Here is a 20060-nt window from a genome sequence, read left to right on the forward strand (position 1 = left end):
TTACAAAAAACACCCTTTTTACAATCTTCCGAACTATTGATTAAATCGTTTTTTAGCATAACTTTTGAAGTACTTAACTAAACTTCATAATTTTTAATAGCGACTTATGGGACCCCAAGACGGATCGAATGATGCCAAAACGGACAAAATCGGTTCAGCCAATGTCGAGATAATCGAGTGACAATTTTTTGATCAACATCCCGCCACACACACAGACATTTGCTCAGAATTCGATTCTGAGTCGATAGGTATACATGAAGCTGGGTCTAGGAGGTCTAATTGAGAAGTTCATTTTCGAGTGATTTTATAGCGTTTTCCTGGGTGCTGAAAAGACAGAATGCGTAACGTGATTTTCGAATGATCCCCACTGCTCTTCACTAATACAACTGCACTTCAGCTGTAAACATAAACAAAGTAGAAGGCTATGTTAAAGCTTAAGCGTGACATATTTTTTGCTGCTGAAGTGACTTGTTTTGAAACACTTGATTTTAAAGTTTTCGCTGAAAAATAAGTGCTAAGCGCTTTTTTTGTTCGTAGACTAAACGATGGGCGGTCAAAAGAGTCCATCTCTGTTATCCACGTGACAAACAATTGCGTCAGAAGTGGGTGGAATTTTATTAATCTGATGAGCAACCGAATGGAAGTTACGAGATTTTGTATTTTTGAAGCACAGTGATAATATCGGAGTAAGTTTATTCTATATTATTTGGCTGGCGCCATTCATAGATATTGATAATTCGTCGCTAACATTAAAAAAAAACGTCATAAACAAAGGTTTTGCGTGAGACATAGCACTTATTTAAATGTTAGCGACGAGTTATGCCAATCTCGATATCAACCCTCTTCTTAACTCCTTCTCGCCCAGAGCAAAATCGAGATTTTTACGGTTTTCACCATAACTCGGGAGTAACCATGAGCGTTAGAGGGTTAAAATGTGTTGACTTCGAATACCTCAAAAGCTCGACGCCCTCAACTTTTTTTCCTGACAAAATAAATTATAGATCGATTACAATACTTGCCACTTTTTAGTATCATTTTTCAAACAGTAAATTGGTTCCGCTTTGACAGTTCTAAATTGAGGCCGCTTTGCGGATTACTATTCTGCAGGCCTTTTCTCAGTAACGTGAGGAAGGCAAAACTGGGGTGACGTTGATCCTCACTGTGTTTCTTACAAATTTTAGCTTAAAAGTGAGTAAATTGAAATAATGCGTCAAATTGATCATTGGTAATGTTTCATTTGAAAAAGTAGTTATTAAATGATTGTTTAACTAAGTTTAATAACCTTATTAAAAAAATTACATACATTTGATGTTAGGTAAATATAAGGTTCTAAGTTGATCAAAATTCATCAGAAAATTATTTTTTCATGGAATGTATCAACCTTTTTTGCCTGCAAAACCAATAGTTCTACTGAAAATGCCTATAAATTTGATGATTTCTTTTTCGATTACGCTTAAAACTTCAACCCAGATACTAATTTTAGCCGTTCTTAGAGTGAAATTGTAATAATGCTATGTTATTATACAGCAATTCCCCACGAAAACAGCATGATTCGAAAAAAAAGTTCTCCGATCGGGCTCAAAATTGTTCTGGGGGTTCCATGGCCTAAATAATTACACTCTTTTTTTTGTTTGTCCATTAGGATGACCTACGCTGTGTTAGGGTGGTCCGAAAAATGGCAATTTTCGTCGATTTCCGCTAAAACCACTTTTTTCAAAAAATCATATCTCCGCGCCATTTCATCCGATTTTAGCTGTCTTAGGCGCAAAAGAAAGGTGATCAGTTTGGCTATTTTTAAAAAATACTAAAAAGTTCCAAAAATCTAGCTTAACATTTGAAAAGGTCGTATGAAAACTTAAAATACTGTTTTGATGATCTCGGGACCAAAGGCTATGTCTGAAAATATTTTTATCAGATTCCTCGGAAAGTTTTACATGACATTTAATAAAATGGTGAAGTTATGTTTTCAATACTCTGAGATACGATTTTTTGAAAATAAAAGCTGGGGTTTTCGACGCGCCTCGCGCTATAATGGGAAAATAAAGAAAACGGGAAAAAATCGTCTTTATTCACTATAACTGCGATAACTTAAAAATTTCAGCGATGACATATACATGTTAGGATACCAAAATTTATGTAATTGAAATACGTAATATAGTTATCTAACTTTTGTATTTTTTAGAAATTTGCTGAAAAAAATACTACTTGATGTACTTTCAACAATTCTCTACCATGCTCAGTATGATTCCATATCATTCAGTTTTTATAGAATTTTTATTTTTTTATTTTGCATAAAAATCTTCAACCTACAATGTCATCCTGGTTTATGGTAGTTCTACATTTTTTCATATTTTAAATACCTTAAATCTTAATTTTTTAATGAAATGGGCATGAAATAACAATCATTCGAATAGCGTTTTTTGTAATTCTATTTTGAACGTATTTACTTTTCCTGACATTTTATAGTGACGAAGTCACTAACTTATCGTCACAAAAAATCATTACTGCTTACTGCTTTCTGCTGAAAAGCTCAAATTTTCGGCATTTATTTAGTGAAGTAATATTTATGGAATCTATTTTCGTAGGATTTATTTTGAAAATTAATATTTTTCGGATCTATTTTCGTTGGATAAATGCACGATTTGTGGTGAAAGAATGATAAAATTGTAAATTCGCTGCATAAACTACTAGCATTGACATTCGAAATTCTTGCAAGTTTGAGCATCCTCCAAAATTTCTTTACATGAAAACAATTGAACTGTAGTTATAAGGGTCATGAAATTTTCCAACTCTACTCCTTATCTAAATAATTCAAAACTGCTAAAAATTACAATTTTCATTGCAAGAAACTTGAAAATTGATTGCTTTATAAAGCTGAAAATTAGGCTTTAAAACTTAGTTTTGGACTCCTTGACCATAACTGACGTACAAAAACTTTGAAGTTAAACTTTTTTGAATAATTCCAAAATTATTCGGCGTTGGCTAGTTTTGGTTGCGTCTATCTTTTCTAAACCAAACCCCAAAATATGCAAATCATTACCTGTCATTGGTGACTAATCGTTCAACTTTCCACCACAGATTAGAGGGCAAATTAGTGCGCAGATTGGTTTCAACCGCAAACCCCAAGAGTGCGTCGCCGCCGCCAACCGCAACGCGCTGCATTGCAGGACTCGTTCCGAGAGCCAATTCGCTTGGTTTGGCCTTGGCTGTCAAAGACCCCTGAAAATCGCACCCAAAATTAGTCAAGCTCTAGCGGTACCCGGCCGAAAATTCCAGCAGCAAGGTTTGGTGGGTCAGAATTGATCAGCAGCAGCAGGAATTTCCAGTTGCCTACGCGGGGCAGATTCGACAAAGTTTTCAAGGTTGAGGAGCCGCTCTCTATTAACCTAGACACTCAACGGCCAGTTTTGGACAAAGCCGAGTTGTTGTTGTTGATGTTGGTGGTGTGCGGTGTTCATTTCGTGTTCGGAGCGCACCCCACGAAAGCTAGTTTTGGAGCCAAATTATCAACTTTCTTTAAAAGGCCAAAATGTCAGTCACTCAGTCATATGAGAAAGAAACCCGACAAAAAACAACAAAACTGTGGGCAAACAACTACAAAGCTTGTGCGCGAGCCGGTTGAGAGGATCGCGGTTTTGGTGGTTTTTGGCTTTGGCGATAGGTAATAATAGGAATAACAAGCCAAAAATCAATTTGCCGGCAGCATTTCTGAACCCACTTGAAGCTCGTCGTTGGCGCACGTACGACGTGCGTCTTGGCTCGTTGACGGAATAAATAAAAGATCGGGGGGAAAATAAGCAATAAATGGGTTCCTAGCAGAGAGATAAGTCCTTTCTTGGGATTTTGTTGAATAACTCGGGATCTAAACTGCAAGAGAATTGCACTTTCTCCCGTAAGAAAGGTCATTCGGAATGAAATCCACCAGACCACGTCCATTTGCATTTTTTGATTTTATTTCAATCTCTGAAATATCTCGTCTATGAATATTTAATCATCATCTGTGGAGAAAAAAACTAATTTCTTTACAACAAGCTGGTTAATGAATTCATGAAACACGTCAGTCCCCCGTTAATTTTGTGTTCGTTTCTTGTGTTGTTGTTGCGGCTTTGGCTGCTGCTGTCGCTTGCGGCTCGTCATGTCGATTTCGAGTATCTCTACGCGATAATCTTGTTAGTTTGATAGCGATCGAGCGCAAAGTCGGCATCGTAGCTGGAGCTATCATCAGCTGTGGCCGCCGTCAGGTATTCCCACGGGTCGTCATCGTTGCCGTTCGTGTTCTGGTTGAGCAGGTTCCAGGCGACCGGAATTCGCTTGCCACGCGACGAGAAGAACGTGTCCGCGTTCTGGGCCAGGTTGTCCAGCACGTTGGCCTTCTTGCCCCGGGTCGGGTAGAACAGCTCCTCGGCCGTGCCGTCGTTCTTCCCACCGACGTTCTGGATGGCCGTTAGGACGTTCTTCTTGTTGTAGTAGTATGGCTGCAGCTCGTTCATCGCACGTCCCCCACCTCCAAGCAGTTCAAACAACTCCTTCTTGCCTCGGTTCGGAATAAACAGCTCGTCCGAGCCCAAAATATCGTCAAACTTGACCTTCTTACTTATCCCAACTCCAGTCGCCTTTTTGCCACGATTTGGCACGAAGTAATCACCACCTTCGAGCATCTGCTTGATGGACAGCTCGCGCTTGGCCAGCGTCGACAGCAGAGGGTCCGACTTCCGGCCACGCTGGGGTATAAAGGAGAAGCTCGGGCTGGAGTGGTGCTGCTGCTGCTGCGTGGGTTGTCGCAACAGTATGAAGCGCGGTTCCTCGGCGTACAGCGGAAGTCGGCGACCTCGCAGGTTTGGTGGTTCGGGCCACTGCTGCGCCAGGAGGTCCTCCAGCGAGGGTCGGCGGGGCATGGCGTCTCTGGGGAGGAGAAGGGTGCGGTGGAAGAGCAGAGCAGTTAAACGGTTTGACTTTGAAGATCGTGAGTGAGCAGTTTTATTGTGTTCACGTATTATTTAGTGGGTTAAACTTGATCAAGGTGAGCACGAAATGTTGGGAAATTTGAAGGTTCGAGTTAGGATAGCTTAATTATGGGTTGCATGGAAATTTTATATCGGAGTTAACGTGATAATTACTGTTTTTTCTGTCAAGCTTTCACATACATGGATCATCGTTGCATTTTGATACAAAAATGTACCGAAATTTGGCTCGATAAATAAATGTATACAGTAAATATATTTTTACCAACAATTATTTTGAACTTAAACTAAATATTATTGTGCTTTTCAAAGGAATGAATTGTTATTGCTTACAACCCATGACCTTTTAATAAGGAATCTTATTATCACATTAGAGTTAGAAAAGAAGAGAAGCATTAATTAAATTAATGTATTTGATATTTTTGTGGAAAATATTAATTTTAGAAGTGGCCTATCATCATGATCGATTGAAAAACAATTGGATCGATAGGCAAACAACTATTAGTTGACACTTTTGGTTCTTTATTATAATCAAAAAATGTAGTTGAAGACAAAAAAAAAAAAACAATTTAAAAAACATAGTTTCGAATTTCAATCCAGAGTTTCGAAATTTCTACACAAAAAGTATCATCACAATGCTTTAAACAACTATAACTTTAAGGTTTTGTACCGGCCCCAAAATTCTAAAATTCGTTAAAAAATTAAATGCATGACTAGGCGTTCTACAAAGCGTTATGATTTACTTACGTATCATTGTACAAGCGTTTTTAATAAAAATTTCAACAGCAATTTTTTTTGCCCCTCAGTTTTCTGGAAAAAGTTGAATGTGGAGGAGGGGGGGGGGACAAAAAGTAAACTTAGAATTTGAAATGGCTTTATAGAAAAAATCTAACATCCCTTTTTGTTTTTTGTTTTGATTGTGTTTATTTACATTTTATTTAGCCATTACAAATTTGATTTCAAGATTCTATATCCCCCCCCTTTTCAAAATTGTTAATTGGAAAAAAAAACTTTTAAATTGATTGTAAACTATCATTTTACAAATAATGAATTTTGGTACCACCGACGAAAAAGTCATTGAAATTTTTTTTTTAACCATCGATATTGCCCCCATTTTCAAGTGTAGCACAACTGTAATGATTTATAAAGTATTAAGTGGTACTTTTCGCCAGCATTTTATTTGAAATTAGCATTGAAATTTTAAATTTATTTTTTTGATTTTTTTGTCAACCCTCCCTATTGTTCTCGATAAGAGCCGAGGGTCAAAAACTTTAAATACAATTTGTACCAGCTTTATTTTATTCTAAAAATAAGGGATCATAAAAATAAGGGATGTTGATCATAAACGCGACAAAAATTCAAATTCAACCAAACTTTCCTTTATTTCATGATTTTAAGAGAAAAAATGATTAAGATTGCACCAAACCTGTACATTTCCTACAATTGGAGGGTTGTGCCTTTCCAATGCTTTTTGAAGATCAAAATGTGTTGAAAAAATGATATTTGGCGACCTTTTTGAGAACGAAGTTGTCTAGTAAAGGTTGAGTAAATCTTTTGTTTTAAGTGTCTTGAACTGTAAAAAAATAAGGTAAACTGAAATTATTGTTTGTTTATGTTATCAGTAGGGTTAGTGAAATTTCACGATTTCGCGGACAGCGTGAAATCCGTGAAATTTTGCTTTTTCCTCGAAATCCCGTGAAATTGTATGTTTGTGTGAAACTGTAACGATATTTCTCAAAATAATTTATCAAACTCAAATAGGAATGAAAATAACCTTAAATGGTTTAATTACTAACTGTATTAGTAATTAGTTATTGATTTTTGACGATCTCGTGTACGGCTTATGTTTCGTGAAATTTAACAATTTTCTCAAATATTTTTTTAAATAGCAAAATAGTAAATATTTGATCCATAAAGATTTTTCAAGTAAATTTTATTACTTTTCAATTGAAAAGCTTGATATGAACCATTTGAAGACACATAACATACACATATACATTTTGCTGCCTATTTTATTTGAAAGGTATTGTTTCAATAGAAATTCAAATAATCCAGCTTTATGTTATGCAAAATAAAATCAAGAGTATTTTTATTTTTCACATTACCTTTTAAAAACATTTCAGATTTTTTTAGAGTCCTGGTTAATTTTAACAATATTTGATTATTTGCGTGGATGATTCCCGTGAAAGATAAGAAATACTATTTTTTTTCTGTTCTCATCTTGAATTAGAAATTTCGATTTCGTTACAAATCATATTATTTATGTCTACTGATTTTAAATTTAGTTTTTGATTAGTGAGATGAGAACTTTAAAAAATACTTTTAATGGGCTAACTGTCGCAGAAAATTCAAATAATTGTACTCATTTTGGCTCAATAAGATTGTTTACTCTTGCTTTGATATGAAATTTAGTAAAATGCAAATCAGCGAAAACTTTTTATCCTAACTAGTCGAATATTTATAAAAAAATAAAAGCAGTTCAGTTAATGAGAAAACGCATACCCTACATATTGTTTCCAAAAGTATAAAGAGCTCATCCATAAACCAGGTGGATTTTTTTTGAAAATTAGGAGAATTTTGTTTTTTTTTGTCACGTTCAAATTAAGTTAAGTTTTTTTTAGTTTATTTTAAAATGATATATAAAGAAGCATAACAAATAGTTTCTATGATTTAAACATAAGATTTTCACAGTTACTTTAACATTTTTCACGTTCCGCGAAATTTGCGTGAAATTTGGTGTTTTGAAATTGAGGTCCCCGTGAAATTTGCAATTTTCAAGCGTGAAAAATCACTAAGCCTAGTTATCAGTTATACATTGCAAGTTATCAGAATTGCGATGTTTCGAGAGTTCAGACGAAATAAGCAGAGTGTCAATCGCATTTTATTCTACGAAATGGTGCATATCTCTGCTAAAATTAAACCACAGCTGATATTGAAATAAATTGCTTTGCAAACTGTTTTTCACAATCTGATTGATTTTTTAGACTAAAATGTTTACAAATGTCATGTGCAATGTAGCAGAGGATTTAGACATTTATTTCGAAAAGCTCATGTGTAGCATTGTTAAATGCTCAGAGTTGTACCACTGTTGATGAAATTAAACACATTTAAAATTTATTACTTTTGGGCTTTTCAAAGTCCAAATTAGAAAAATAGATTCGATCTGTATTTGTTTTGTATAGCTTAAATTGTGGCATTTGTGTCTCGATGTTTTAATTAGATTTTCTTTGATAAATCTTAAACAAGGAATTTCTACCAATTTACGGATCAACGAATTCCGAATTGCTTGAATTTTTATCATCATGATTTTAATATGTGCTAACTTGTTATTTTGACCAATCGATATACAGAGCGGATTCGTTAATTCGAATTTCTAATTCGAATGTATTAGAATTAAAAAGCACTCAAACGTCAAAACCGGTTGTCAAACTGATGTTGACGTTTCAACACCATTGTTCGACAATTTCCGAACACGTGGTTTCAAGCATTTGACAGCTGTCAGTCATTCCAATCAGCGAATTTGGATTCGCTCATTCGAATGCATTTCCATTCGAATTAGCGAATCCGCTCTGTATGATTTAAAAAATCAAGCTCGTGCCACAAATCGTAATGCTTTTACGACAATTTGAACATTAATCGATGATGAAAACTAAAAAATCTCAAAACAAGCTATTTTTTCCCATATTTTTAGTTTGACGATATGAAGTATGTTTTTCATGATATCTAGACGAATAATCTTCAAAATTTATGTGATCTTAACCAGATCCGAGCACATTCTTTTGAAATTAGCAAGTGTCACGATTCCATCGGTTATCTCAACGATGTGACCAATTTCAAACCCATAATTACAATTAACTTTCAAGAGCTCATCTAAGATCTCCTCCCCGAGGTCTTCTCCAACTTAGTGCGCACGCAATTAAAGTACACTAGCTGCAGCGGCAAACCTAATTAAGTTCACGTGCAGGCAAACACCACCACTTGAGTACACTCACTTCACACTTCACACCTACCTTTTGTCGTGCTGTCGGTGATGCTCGCTGTCCTGTGGTGCCATGTCCGCCGGGATACCCTCGGGAACGTACTCAAGCATTTTGGGATCATTTTTGACGGTGGCTGACGTTGCCGGAGGTCGCGAATGTTTCGGCGACTGCTGCTGGTCAAACTCGAGGGCCTCGACGATCAGTGCCACCACCAGGCAGCACAGAACGCACATTCCCAGCGATGTGGTTCGACTCATGGTGGGTTTTTTTTTTGGGATTCTGAGTTCTTGGGATTGGATGTTGGGGTTTTTTAATCCTGCTTGGTGCACTTTCTGGTTATAAACATTGTTCCCGGTCTGCAGGTGAAATTCGACTACGACCTGGCCAACGGGATGCTGTCCTTTTAAGAGCAATGCAACAGGTCATACTCCACGTGTGGGAATCCAATTTCTCCCAGGGACCCAAATCACACTTGATAGGATAATTGCGTTTGTCACCCACCTTGCGCAATGGGATTTGACCGTTTGTTTTCCAAACGAGAATAATCGCATTATCCATTATTTTTAACACGACACCTCACCATGCTCAAGTACATATTTTACTTTTTTTTTGCTCTCCATTTCATCTCGTTTTCTAGGCTGAAATCTCGGAGGTATTTGCGCAGCTGGAATCGAGGCGTGAGGAAAACGGCATCGTCGGCAATGACACTGCCACGCTGCCGGCGGCCGGAGGAAGCTGTGACGGTGGCTGGTCAGCATCCGCCGTTGCCACCCCCGCCGTCGCATCGCCGCCACCGCCAACCCGCACCATCCCGAGGAAGTCGGCGGCGGCGGCTGCTCCGGTCCGTGACAGCAATTACAACACCAAAGCGAGCCGCTGCCAGAATGTGGCCTGCGAACTCGACTCCGTGGACGGGGCCAACCTGGAGGCGACGGAACGGCTGCTGCGGGAAATTGCCGCCACGCTGCCCAAGCAGAACCATCACAGTCAGCAGCAGCAGCAGCAACAGGTTGGTACAGTAGACCCTAGTGTAGTTTGGAGTATCAGTTAGAGGGTTTTTCTCTCAACCAACCAAAGTGCATCATGACTGTAATGCAAGGGATGCGCGAGTGGTTGGTGTGTTGGTTTGTTGGGGTGTGAATCAGCTTGCGTCAGAATTGAAAATGAACGGTGCAGAACGGAGTGCTCGACTCGACGACGGTCTTTGGGTGCGGTGGTAATCATATACCGTCTCCGTAACCTGGTAATTAACTGTAAAGTTGCATTATTTCTAATAATACAGGTGGATTATAAATCTAAGAGCAAAATAATCTGATTGACGAGAACGGTCATTAAAAATGTATAGATGAAGTTGATCTGAAGTACTCTTATCCAGGCTTCTCCGCTACATTTCTACTTGAGTATCTTCAACCATTTGATTTGTTTTTATCATCATAGAATAAGTTAAATTTTGATTAAGCTTATTTTTTACAGTCTTAAAACGGGCTAAGTACGACTCTGCTCCAAAGTGATCTAATCGTGGGCAATCTAAGGTGGTATTTAAAATGGCGGCATTGGGTTACTAAATTTCAAATTCAAGTAATTTATGGTTGCTGAACAAAACATTTTACATCACTTATAAAAATATTTTTTTAATTTTTTTTTCTGTTTGTTCAAGAAGTTATCTTGTTTTGGAACATTTTATAAGTTATTTTGGCCGTTCATTTTGCTCACGGTGTAATGAATGAGAAATAGGAAAAGTTGTCAAATCTTTGGTGCTCACCCCTAGAATGATAAACTAGGATGTCAGGAACAATGTTTTCACACAAGAAAAAAATCCTAAAAATGGTTTACAACTCGCGTGCGGAGCATGATTGAAAAAAAAGCATTTTTCGAGTATTGTTTACGTCACATTGTGAGAAAATCTCATGTTTTTCCATTAACCCGTATAGGCCTGGGTGAAATTGGAATCACTAAAATGGCCATAACTCAGCGAAAACTCAACCAATTTACATACTTCTTTATTAGTTGGACTCGTTAGAATGTCTATTTTCCGAAAATGACCCGCAGAACCCGGAAATGTTCCGGTGGCCGGAGATATTCCGGTGGGTCACTGGGTCAAACAGGGTCAAAAATGGCCATTTTTGGGTCCCGCACTATTTTGTTGATAGAAATCTTGGAAAAAACACATTTTTTCATGTTACGATCTTTGTTCTGCCAACAGACAATACTGACCAATGATTTTGCACCACCGGGGATGTTCCGGATTGAGCGGGCAGGTTCCCTACCCCGGGGGAACCGGTCAAGGGACGGTCAGAAATAAAACTATTTCTATCATGGCAATATGGGTGTCAAAGTTCATCATTTTCAAAATCAAGCTCATCTTTGATCCCCAAAACCACTTTTGGACCGATCTGGCCACTTTGGGACCGGTTCCCGGTACTCCAGTGAAATCCGGAATAAGGCAAATTACGGGAATATTTCTGAACAATTTTTGACTGGGCAATATGGGAGTCAAAGTTCATCATTTTCAAAACAAAGCTCATCCATGATCCCCAGAACCACTTTTGGATCGATCTGGCCACTTTGGGACCGGTTCCCGGTACTCCGGTGGAACCCTGAATATGGCAAATTACGGGATTATTTCTGTATAATTTTTGACTGGGCAATATGGGTGTCAAAGTTCATCATTTTCAAAACAAAGCTCATCCATGATCACCAAAACCACTTTTGGACCGATCTGGCCACTTCGGGACCGGTTCCCGGTACTCCGGTGGAACTCGGAATATGGCAAATTACGGGATTATTTCTGTATCATTTTTGGCATGGCAATATGGATGTCAAAGTTCATCATTTTCAAAATCAGGCTCATCTATGATCCCCAAAACCACTTTTGGACCGATCTGGCCACTTTGGGACCGGTTCCCGGTACTCCAGTGAAATCCGGAATATGGCAAATTACGGGATTATTTCTGAACAATTTTTGACTGGGCAATATGGGTGTCAAAGTTCATCATTTTCAAAATTTAGCTCATCCATGATCCCCAGAACCACTTTTGGATCGATCTGGCCACTTTGGGACCGGTTCCCGGTACTCCGGTGGAACTCGGAATATGGCAAATTACGGGATTATTCCTGAATAATTTTTGACAGGGATATATGGATGTCAATGTTCATCATTTTCAAAATCAAGCTCATTTATGATCCCCAAAACCACTTTTGGACCGATCTGGCCACTTTGGGACCGGTTCCCGGTACTCCGGTGGAACTCGGAATATGGCAAATTACGGGATTATTCCTGAATAATTTTTGACAGGGCAATATGGATGTCAATGTTCATCATTTTCAAAATCAAGCTCATTTATGATCCCCAAAACCACTTTTGGACCGATCTGGCCACTTTGGGACCGGTTCCCGGTACTCCGGTGGAACTCGGAATATGGCAAATTACGGGATTATTCCTGAATAATTTTTGACAGGGCAATATGGATGTCAATGTTCATCATTTTCAAAATCAAGCTCATTTATGATCCCCAAAACCACTTTTGGACCGATCTGGCCACTTTGGGACCGGTTCCCGGTACTCCGGTGGAACTCGGAATATGGCAAATTACGGGATTATTCCTGAATAATTTTTGACAGGGCAATATGGATGTCAAAGTTGATAATTTTCAAAACCAAGCTCATACATAATTTCCAAAACCACTTTTGGATCGATCTGGCCACATTGGGACCGGTTCCCGGTACTCCGGTGGATCTCGGAATATGGCAAATTACGGGATTATTTCTGAATAATTTTTGACAGGGCAATATGGATGTCAAAGTTCATCATTTTCAAAATCAAGCTCATTTATGATCCCCAAAACCACTTTTGGACCGATCTGGCCACATTGGGACCGGTTCCCGGTACTCCGGTGGATCTCGGAATATGGCAAATTACGGGATTATTTCTGAATAATTTTTGACAGGGCAATATGGATGTCAAAGTTCATCATTTTCAAAATCAAGCTCATTTATGATCCCCAAAACCACTTTTGGACCGATCTGGCCACTTTGGGACCGGTTCCCGGTACTCCGGTGGAACTCGGAATATGGCAAATTACGGGATTATTCCTGAATAATTTTTGACAGGGCAATATGGATGTCAAAGTTGATAATTTTCAAAACCAAGCTCATACATAATTTCCAAAACCACTTTTGGATCGATCTGGCCACATTGGGACCGGTTCCCGGTACTCCGGTGGATCTCGGAATATGGCAAATTACGGGATTATTTCTGAATAATTTTTGACAGGGCAATATGGATGTCAAAGTTCATCATTTTCAAAATCAAGCTCATTTATGATCCCCAAAACCACTTTTGGACCGATCTGGCCACTTTGGGACCGGTTCCCGGTACTCCGGTGGAACTCGGAATATGGAAAATTACGGGATTATTCCTGAATAATTTTGACAGGGCAATATGGATGTCAATGTTCATTATTTTCATAATTTAGCTCATCTATGATCCCCAAAACCACTTTTGGACCGATCTGGCCACTTTGAGGCCGGTTCCCGGTACTCGGTGGAACCGGAATATGGCAAATTAGGGATTATTTCTGAATAATGATGAACTTTGACATCCATATTGCCATGCCATAAATTATACAGAAAAATCCCGTAATTTGCCTTATTCCGGTTCCACCGGAGTACCGGGAACCGGTCCCAAAGTGGCCAGATCGGTCCAAAAGTGGTTTTGGGGATCATGGATGAGCTTGATTTTGAAAATGATGAACTTTGACATCCATATTGCCCAGACAAAAATATTCAGAAATCATCCGTAATTTGCCATATTCCGGATTTCACTGGATGGAGTACCGGGAACCGGTCCCAAAGTGGCCAGATCGGTCTAAAAGTGGTTTTGGTGATCATGGATGAGCTTTGTTTTGAAAATGATGAACTTTGACTTCCATATTGCCCAGTCAAAATTGTTCAGAAATAATCCCATAATTTGCCTTGTTGTTCCCGGAGTACCGGGAACCGGTCCCAAAGTGGCCAGATCGGTCCAAAAGTGGTTTTGGGGATCATAGATGAGCTTGATTTCGAAAATGATGTACTTTGACATCCATATTGCCCTGTCAAAATTATTCAGAAATAATCCCGTAATTTGCCATATTCCGAGATCCACCGGAGTACCGGGAACCGGTCCCAATGTGGCCAGATCGGTCAAAAAGTGGTTTTGGGGATCATAAATGAGCTTTGTTTTGAAAATGATGAACTTTGACATCCATATTGCCCTGTCAAAATTATTCAGAAATAATCCCGTAATTTGCCATATTCCGAGTTCCACTGGAGTACCGGGAACCGGACCCAAAGTGGCCAGATCGGTCCAAAAGTGGTTTTGGGGATCATAGATGAGCTAAATTATGAAAATGATGAACATTGACATCCATATTGCCCTGACAAAAATTATCCAGTAATAATCCGAGTAATTTGTTCCGAGTTCCACTTGATTTTGGGACAACCCCTGTCAAATTGGCCAGATCCGGTCCAAAAGTGGTTTTGGGGATCATAAATGAGCTTGATTTTGAAAATGAAAATTGACATCCATATTGCCCTGTCAAAATTATTCAGGAATAATCCCGTAATTTGCCATATTCCGATTTCACTGGAGTACCGGGAACCGGTCCCAAAGTGGCCAGATCGTTTCAAAAATGGTTTTGGGGATCATAAATGAGCTTGATTTTGAAAATGATGAACTTTGACATCCATATTGCCCTGTCAAAAATTATTCAGAAATAATCCCGTAATTTGCCATATTCCGATTTCACTGGGTACCGGGAACCGGTCCCAAAGTGGCCAGATCGGTCTAAAAGTGGTTTTGGGGATCATAAATGAGCTTTGTTTTGAAAATGATGAACTTTGACATCCATATTGCCCTGTCAAAATTATTCAGAAATAATCCCGTAATTTGCCATATTCCGGTTCACTGGGTACCGGGAACCGGTCCCAAAGTGGCCAGATCGGTCCAAAAGTGGTTTTGGGGATCATAAATGAATTATGAAAATGATGAACATTGACATCCATATTGCCCTGTCAAAAATTATTCAGGAATAATCCCGTAATTTTCCATAATCGGGTTCCACCGAGTACCGGGAACCGGTCCCAAAGTGGCCAGATCGATCCAAAAGTGGTTCTGGGGATCATGGACGAGCTAAATTTTGAAAATGATGAACTTGACATCCATATTGCCCAGTCAAAATTCAGAAATAATCCCGTAATTTGCCATATCCGGATTTCACTGGAGTACCGGGAACCGGTCCCAAAGTGGCCAGATCGATCCAAAAGTGGTTTGGGGATCATAGATGAGCTTGATTTTGAAAATAATGAACTTTGACATCCATATTGCCATGCCAAAATTATTCAGAAATAATCCCGTAATTTGCCATATTCCGAGTTCCACCGGAGTACCGGGAACCGGTCACGAAGTGGCCAGATCGGTCCAAAAGTGGTTTTGGTGATCATGGATGAGCTTTGTTTTGAAAATGATGAACTTTGACATCCATATTGCCCAGTCAAAATTATACAGAAATAATCCCTAATTTGCCATATTCCGGGTTCCACCGGAGTACCGGGAACCGGTCCCAAAGTGGCCAGATCGATCCAAAAGTGGTTCTGGGGATCATTGATGAGCTTTGTTTTGAAAATGATGAACTTTGACTCCCATATTGCCCAGTCAAAAATTGTTCAGAAATATTCCCGTAATTTGCCTTATTCCGGATTTCACTGGAGTACCGGGAACCGGTCCCAAAGTGGCCAGATCGGTCCAAAAGTGGTTTTGGGGATCAAAGATGAGCTTGATTTTGAAAATGATGAACTTTGACACCCATATTGCCATGATAGAAATAGTTTTATTTCTGACCGTCCCTTGACCGGTTCCCCCGGGGTAGGGAACCTGCCCGTTCAATCCGGAACATCCCCGGAGGTGCAAAATCATTGGTCAGTATTGTCTGTTGGTAGAACAAAGATCGTAACATGAAAAAATGTGTTTTTTCCAAGATTTCTATCAACAAAATAGTGCGGGACCCAAAATGGCCATTTTTGACCCTGTTTGACCCAGTGACCCACCGGAATATCTCCGGCCACCGGAACATTTCCGGGTTCTGCGGGTCATTTTCGGAAAATAGACATTCTAACGAGTCCAACTAATAAAGAAGTATGCAAATTGGTTGAGTTTTCGCTGAGTTATGGCCATTTTAGTGATTCCAATTTCACCCAGGCCTATACGGGTTAAATGTTATTAACACTCAAACGCTCGGGTAGTCATTTGACCCCTATTTTTTTTTCTTAAAAATCTCATAACTTTTGATAGAATTGACCAATTTGGATGCTTCCGGGTGTAAAAGATCCAGATTTGTCTATATTTTCAACTGTCAGACGGAGGACAAATGTGGTCCATTTTTACCGGAGATATTCCGGATTCTGTTGGGGTACCTCGGCCCTCCTAAATGGATATTTGGCCAATATAATAAAAACTTTCAACAGAATAAAATCGGAAATGATGCAAAACTTCAAGGAATCATCCTAAAACATCATCCTGCATAGATACATGACATGCTGAAGACCTTCGGGCACCGGAACAGGTTCTATCCGGAAACGGTTCACTGAGCTGATGTCAATTGTTGCCCAACTGGAACCGGCTCCGCTGCCCCGTAGGACTTAACCATGTCAATTATTTTTGCAGGATGATGTATTAGGATGATGCCTTGTAGTTTTTCATCATTTCCGAAATTTTTCTGTTGAAAAGTTTTTATTATATTGGCCAAATACCCATATAGGAGGGCCGAGGTACTAACAGAATCCGGAATATCTCCGGTAAAAATGGACCACATTTGTCCCCCATCTGGCAGTTCAAAATATAGACAAATCTGGATCTTTTGCAACCGAAAGCATCCAAATTGGTCAATTCTATCAAAAGTTATGGGATTTCTAAGAAAAAAAAATAGGGGTCAAATGACTACCCGAGCGTTTGAGTGTTAACAAATATCATTTATGAGGGAGCAAAATGAAAATATCCATAATATATGCCATCCCGTTTGTAATCATAGTAGGCAATGTTTTATGCTAAAAACACTTATGACCGATTCTTCAGCTCCTTTTCAATTTTTTTTTCAGCGTTTTGGCTGTAGTGGCAAAATAAAAGTAGAAACATATTTGGAAAGATAATTAAATTTTCCTAAAAAGAAATATCATGCAGAATTAACCATAGAGTAGCTGTGCTTCTCCTGAAATAACAATGTAGCGTGACGGGACAACATCGTAAACCAAGACTTTTAAAAGGAACACTACAAAAATCGCTACAGTTTTGCCAGTTTGATTTTTAAAAACTTTTGCTCTTCTACACATTATCACAAATTAAAAAAACGAATCTTTTGCTTCTTGAACTGAAAGAATTGGTTGAAATTTGAGTTTTTGCCAGCCATTTCTTTTCGTGACGGGGCAACGAAAGGAGCAGATTTATGAAAAAACTCCTCTCCCGTTCAATGGCTTGCAGACCACATTTGGTCAATATTCTTGGCTTTTAAGGTAAGAAAACGCATTTAAAGCACATTGCAATTATTGCATCATAATAAAAATGATTTTAACATATTAAAAATCACACTGAAAATTGAAAAATGTGACATTTTGGTGTAGCTTCGCTAAGAATCGGTCTTATATGCTAAGAATTGTGAAAATTCGTCACTTTTTGTTCACTAAAGTGCTAATATCTCGGCATTGCGTGGTCAAAAATTGAATGTCAAAAAAAAGCAAAATCATCTCCGTGAAATTACCTATAAGCTGAATGCATTAGTTTTGGCTGCAAAATTTTTTGCCTCGTTTTGGGGGTGATTTTTGAATTTTTTTACCTAAATAATACAAATTTTTCTCCCTAAAACAAAAGTTTTAATGGACAATGTCTGCACAGGAATTTGTTTAGGGGACACTAAACTATAACTTGAAGCCCAAGGCGACCAAATTTGAATGATTTTAGAATGATTGTTACGCGCAGTTTTGAAAAATAACTCGAAAATGCACTTTTTTAATTCAAGCTCCGCGCGCGATTTGTAAACCATTTTTAGGATTTTTTTTCTTGTTTGAAAATATTGTTCCTGACATCCAACAATCCAATCTATCATTCTAGGGGTGAGCACCAAAGATTTGACAACTTTTCATTTTTTTGGGACGGCCTATTGAGAAATGATTAAAACTATTACAGACTTATTTGTAAAACCATTGATATAGAATATCTTGCTCAATTTCCAGGGTAATCGAGTTTTCGCGAAAGTACGCTCGAAGTTTATGAAATTTGGCATTGTTCATGAAATCGCGTAAAATGTTATGTTATTTTGTTTTCCAAAATAAATACTAAAAACAATGTTTAAAAAATATCGCATTCGCAATGTTCTCGATATATAGAATTAAAAAAATATGAATTGATTGAATTTCCAATTAAAAAATTATATTTTGATATATTCTAAATGAAGTACTGAAAAAAGCGGAAAGAAGGCATTGTTATTGCTTTTTGTTCCTTAATTTTTTTTTATACATTGAACAAAAAATCAATACGAAACGCTCAAGACATATTCCAGATTCGAATAAGATTTCATAAAATTTGTTGTTTTAGAATTATAATTTAGAAAAAAAATCTAATGAGTGTAGAACTGTCAAAAACTCAAAAAAATAAATAAAATAAAAATAGTCTGAAGCATTAAAGATGCTTCAATCTAATGGTGTTTCAAATAAAAAATACACTTTCGGAGTTATTCTCCAAAATTTTGCAAAAATTTTCGAATTTTTGTATACGAAAATCTGTATTTTGAGCAGAATTTTCTGATCGATTTGGTGTCGTCGACAAAGTTGTAGGTTGTAATTTGGACTTTTCAGAAAAAAATGATACGCGTGAAAAATAATGATTAGTTTTTTACTTTTGAAGTTCTCTAAATACCAGGAAGGTGCTGTATCCTAACCCTCGCCTGGACCAGACCAAAATCCATGATAAAGCTGTCAGACCAAAGAGCAAAAAGTAAACAATCTTGGTCTTCGACGTAGGTGCACACAAATCAAGAAAAGAAAATTTGAAAAAGAATTTTATTTTTTCAATTCGATGACTGATTTTGGACTGCAAAATTGAATGTACGTGAGAAAATGATTAAACCGTGCGGCGGCCTGTACACCGACAATTAAATAAGCTGTTAAAAGCCTTATTCTTCCACTTTAATTTTTGATCGCTTTTGCGGTTTACACCTGAACAATCTTGAAATTATTTATACGGATTTGTGATTCCTCTCTTTTCATCATTCCCTTGCTAAATCCGTAATTTTTAAGGGGCTACACAAAATAAAAATAAATTTAAATTGAAATAACAAGCCATAGTTTCAACATTTGAATGAAAAAATGATTTAAAATGCATTTTACACTAGTTCAGTTGTTTTTGCAATCATTAAAAAAAAAAAATAGCGAAGCAAAACTATTTTTGCGATACTAAGCATCGAAAATTTTCAAAAATTCAACTGATTTTAAGGTCAACCCAAAATATGCTTAAAAATAATTCTAAACTTAGGGGAATGCATTTGAAATTGATTTCAGCAGCAGTTAAATTTCCAATGAAATTTTGATGATTTTTGGAAAAAAATCAAAAATATTGTCAAACTAAATTTCACAAATTTTGTTTTTATGCAAACGGAAAAATAAATCGAAAATGACTTTAAATTGATTTTTTTTGATTAAGAGAATCGTTTTCAAGTTTTGGGCATTTTTGGAAAAAAATATTTTTGCAATTTTGAAATATTTTATGAAGTAAACAAATTATTGAAAAGCAGGGAAAATAACCTACAATTTTCTGTTTCTGACTTTGTCGTTCGAATGCTGATTTGTTTGATACAGCCTCATAAAGTATAATTTTGGTGTAAAATGAGTTTTTCTCATTTTTATTTGATAAACTTTTTTTTTAATCGCGATTAACATCTCGGAAAATTTTGATACGATTTTTAATGCTTGAAAATAAACTTTTGTGAAATTTCCATCCAATTTAGTCCATTCAATCTGAAGAAGTCCTTAGGATTTCATGGGGCCTGTAAATGAATGCTGTGTTCCTAGAAAAATGTTTGGCAAATAGTAAAAT

General features: G+C 37.6%; 2 protein-coding genes across 2 annotated transcripts in view; one reads left to right on the top strand and one right to left on the bottom strand.

Annotated features, from left to right (window-relative positions):
* Window positions 1–20060, top strand: part of LOC6032078 (rho GTPase-activating protein 7) — a 47911-nt gene that overhangs the window by 9437 nt on the left and 18414 nt on the right. The window contains exon 2 of the mRNA XM_038248830.1: window positions 9579–9950. Within this exon, the coding sequence (XP_038104758.1) occupies window positions 9579–9950 (372 nt within the window). The remainder of the gene's footprint in view (window positions 1–9578; window positions 9951–20060) is intronic.
* LOC6032075 lies at window positions 3932–9331 on the bottom strand. Its single transcript, XM_001842689.2, has 2 exons — window positions 8972–9331; window positions 3932–4902 (listed from the first exon to the last, which is right to left on the bottom strand). The coding sequence occupies exons 1-2, from the start codon at window positions 9196–9198 to the stop codon at window positions 4155–4157; spliced, it is 975 nt and encodes a 324-aa protein (XP_001842741.2). The 5' UTR covers window positions 9199–9331; the 3' UTR covers window positions 3932–4154.

Source organism: Culex quinquefasciatus, chromosome 1, assembly GCF_015732765.1.
Source record: "Culex quinquefasciatus strain JHB chromosome 1, VPISU_Cqui_1.0_pri_paternal, whole genome shotgun sequence".
In the NCBI taxonomy this organism is placed as follows: domain Eukaryota; kingdom Metazoa; phylum Arthropoda; class Insecta; order Diptera; family Culicidae; genus Culex; species Culex quinquefasciatus.

Bases quoted from the DNA above. Each gene is read 5' to 3' on its own strand.
- LOC6032075 (XM_001842689.2), bottom strand. From the start codon at position 9,198: ATGAGTCGAACCACATCGCTGGGAATGTGCGTTCTGTGCTGCCTGGTG. The intron at 4,903-8,971 runs GTAGGTGTGAAG...TCTCCTCCCCAG, and splicing joins CACCGACAGCACGACAAAAG to AGACGCCATGCCCCGCCGAC.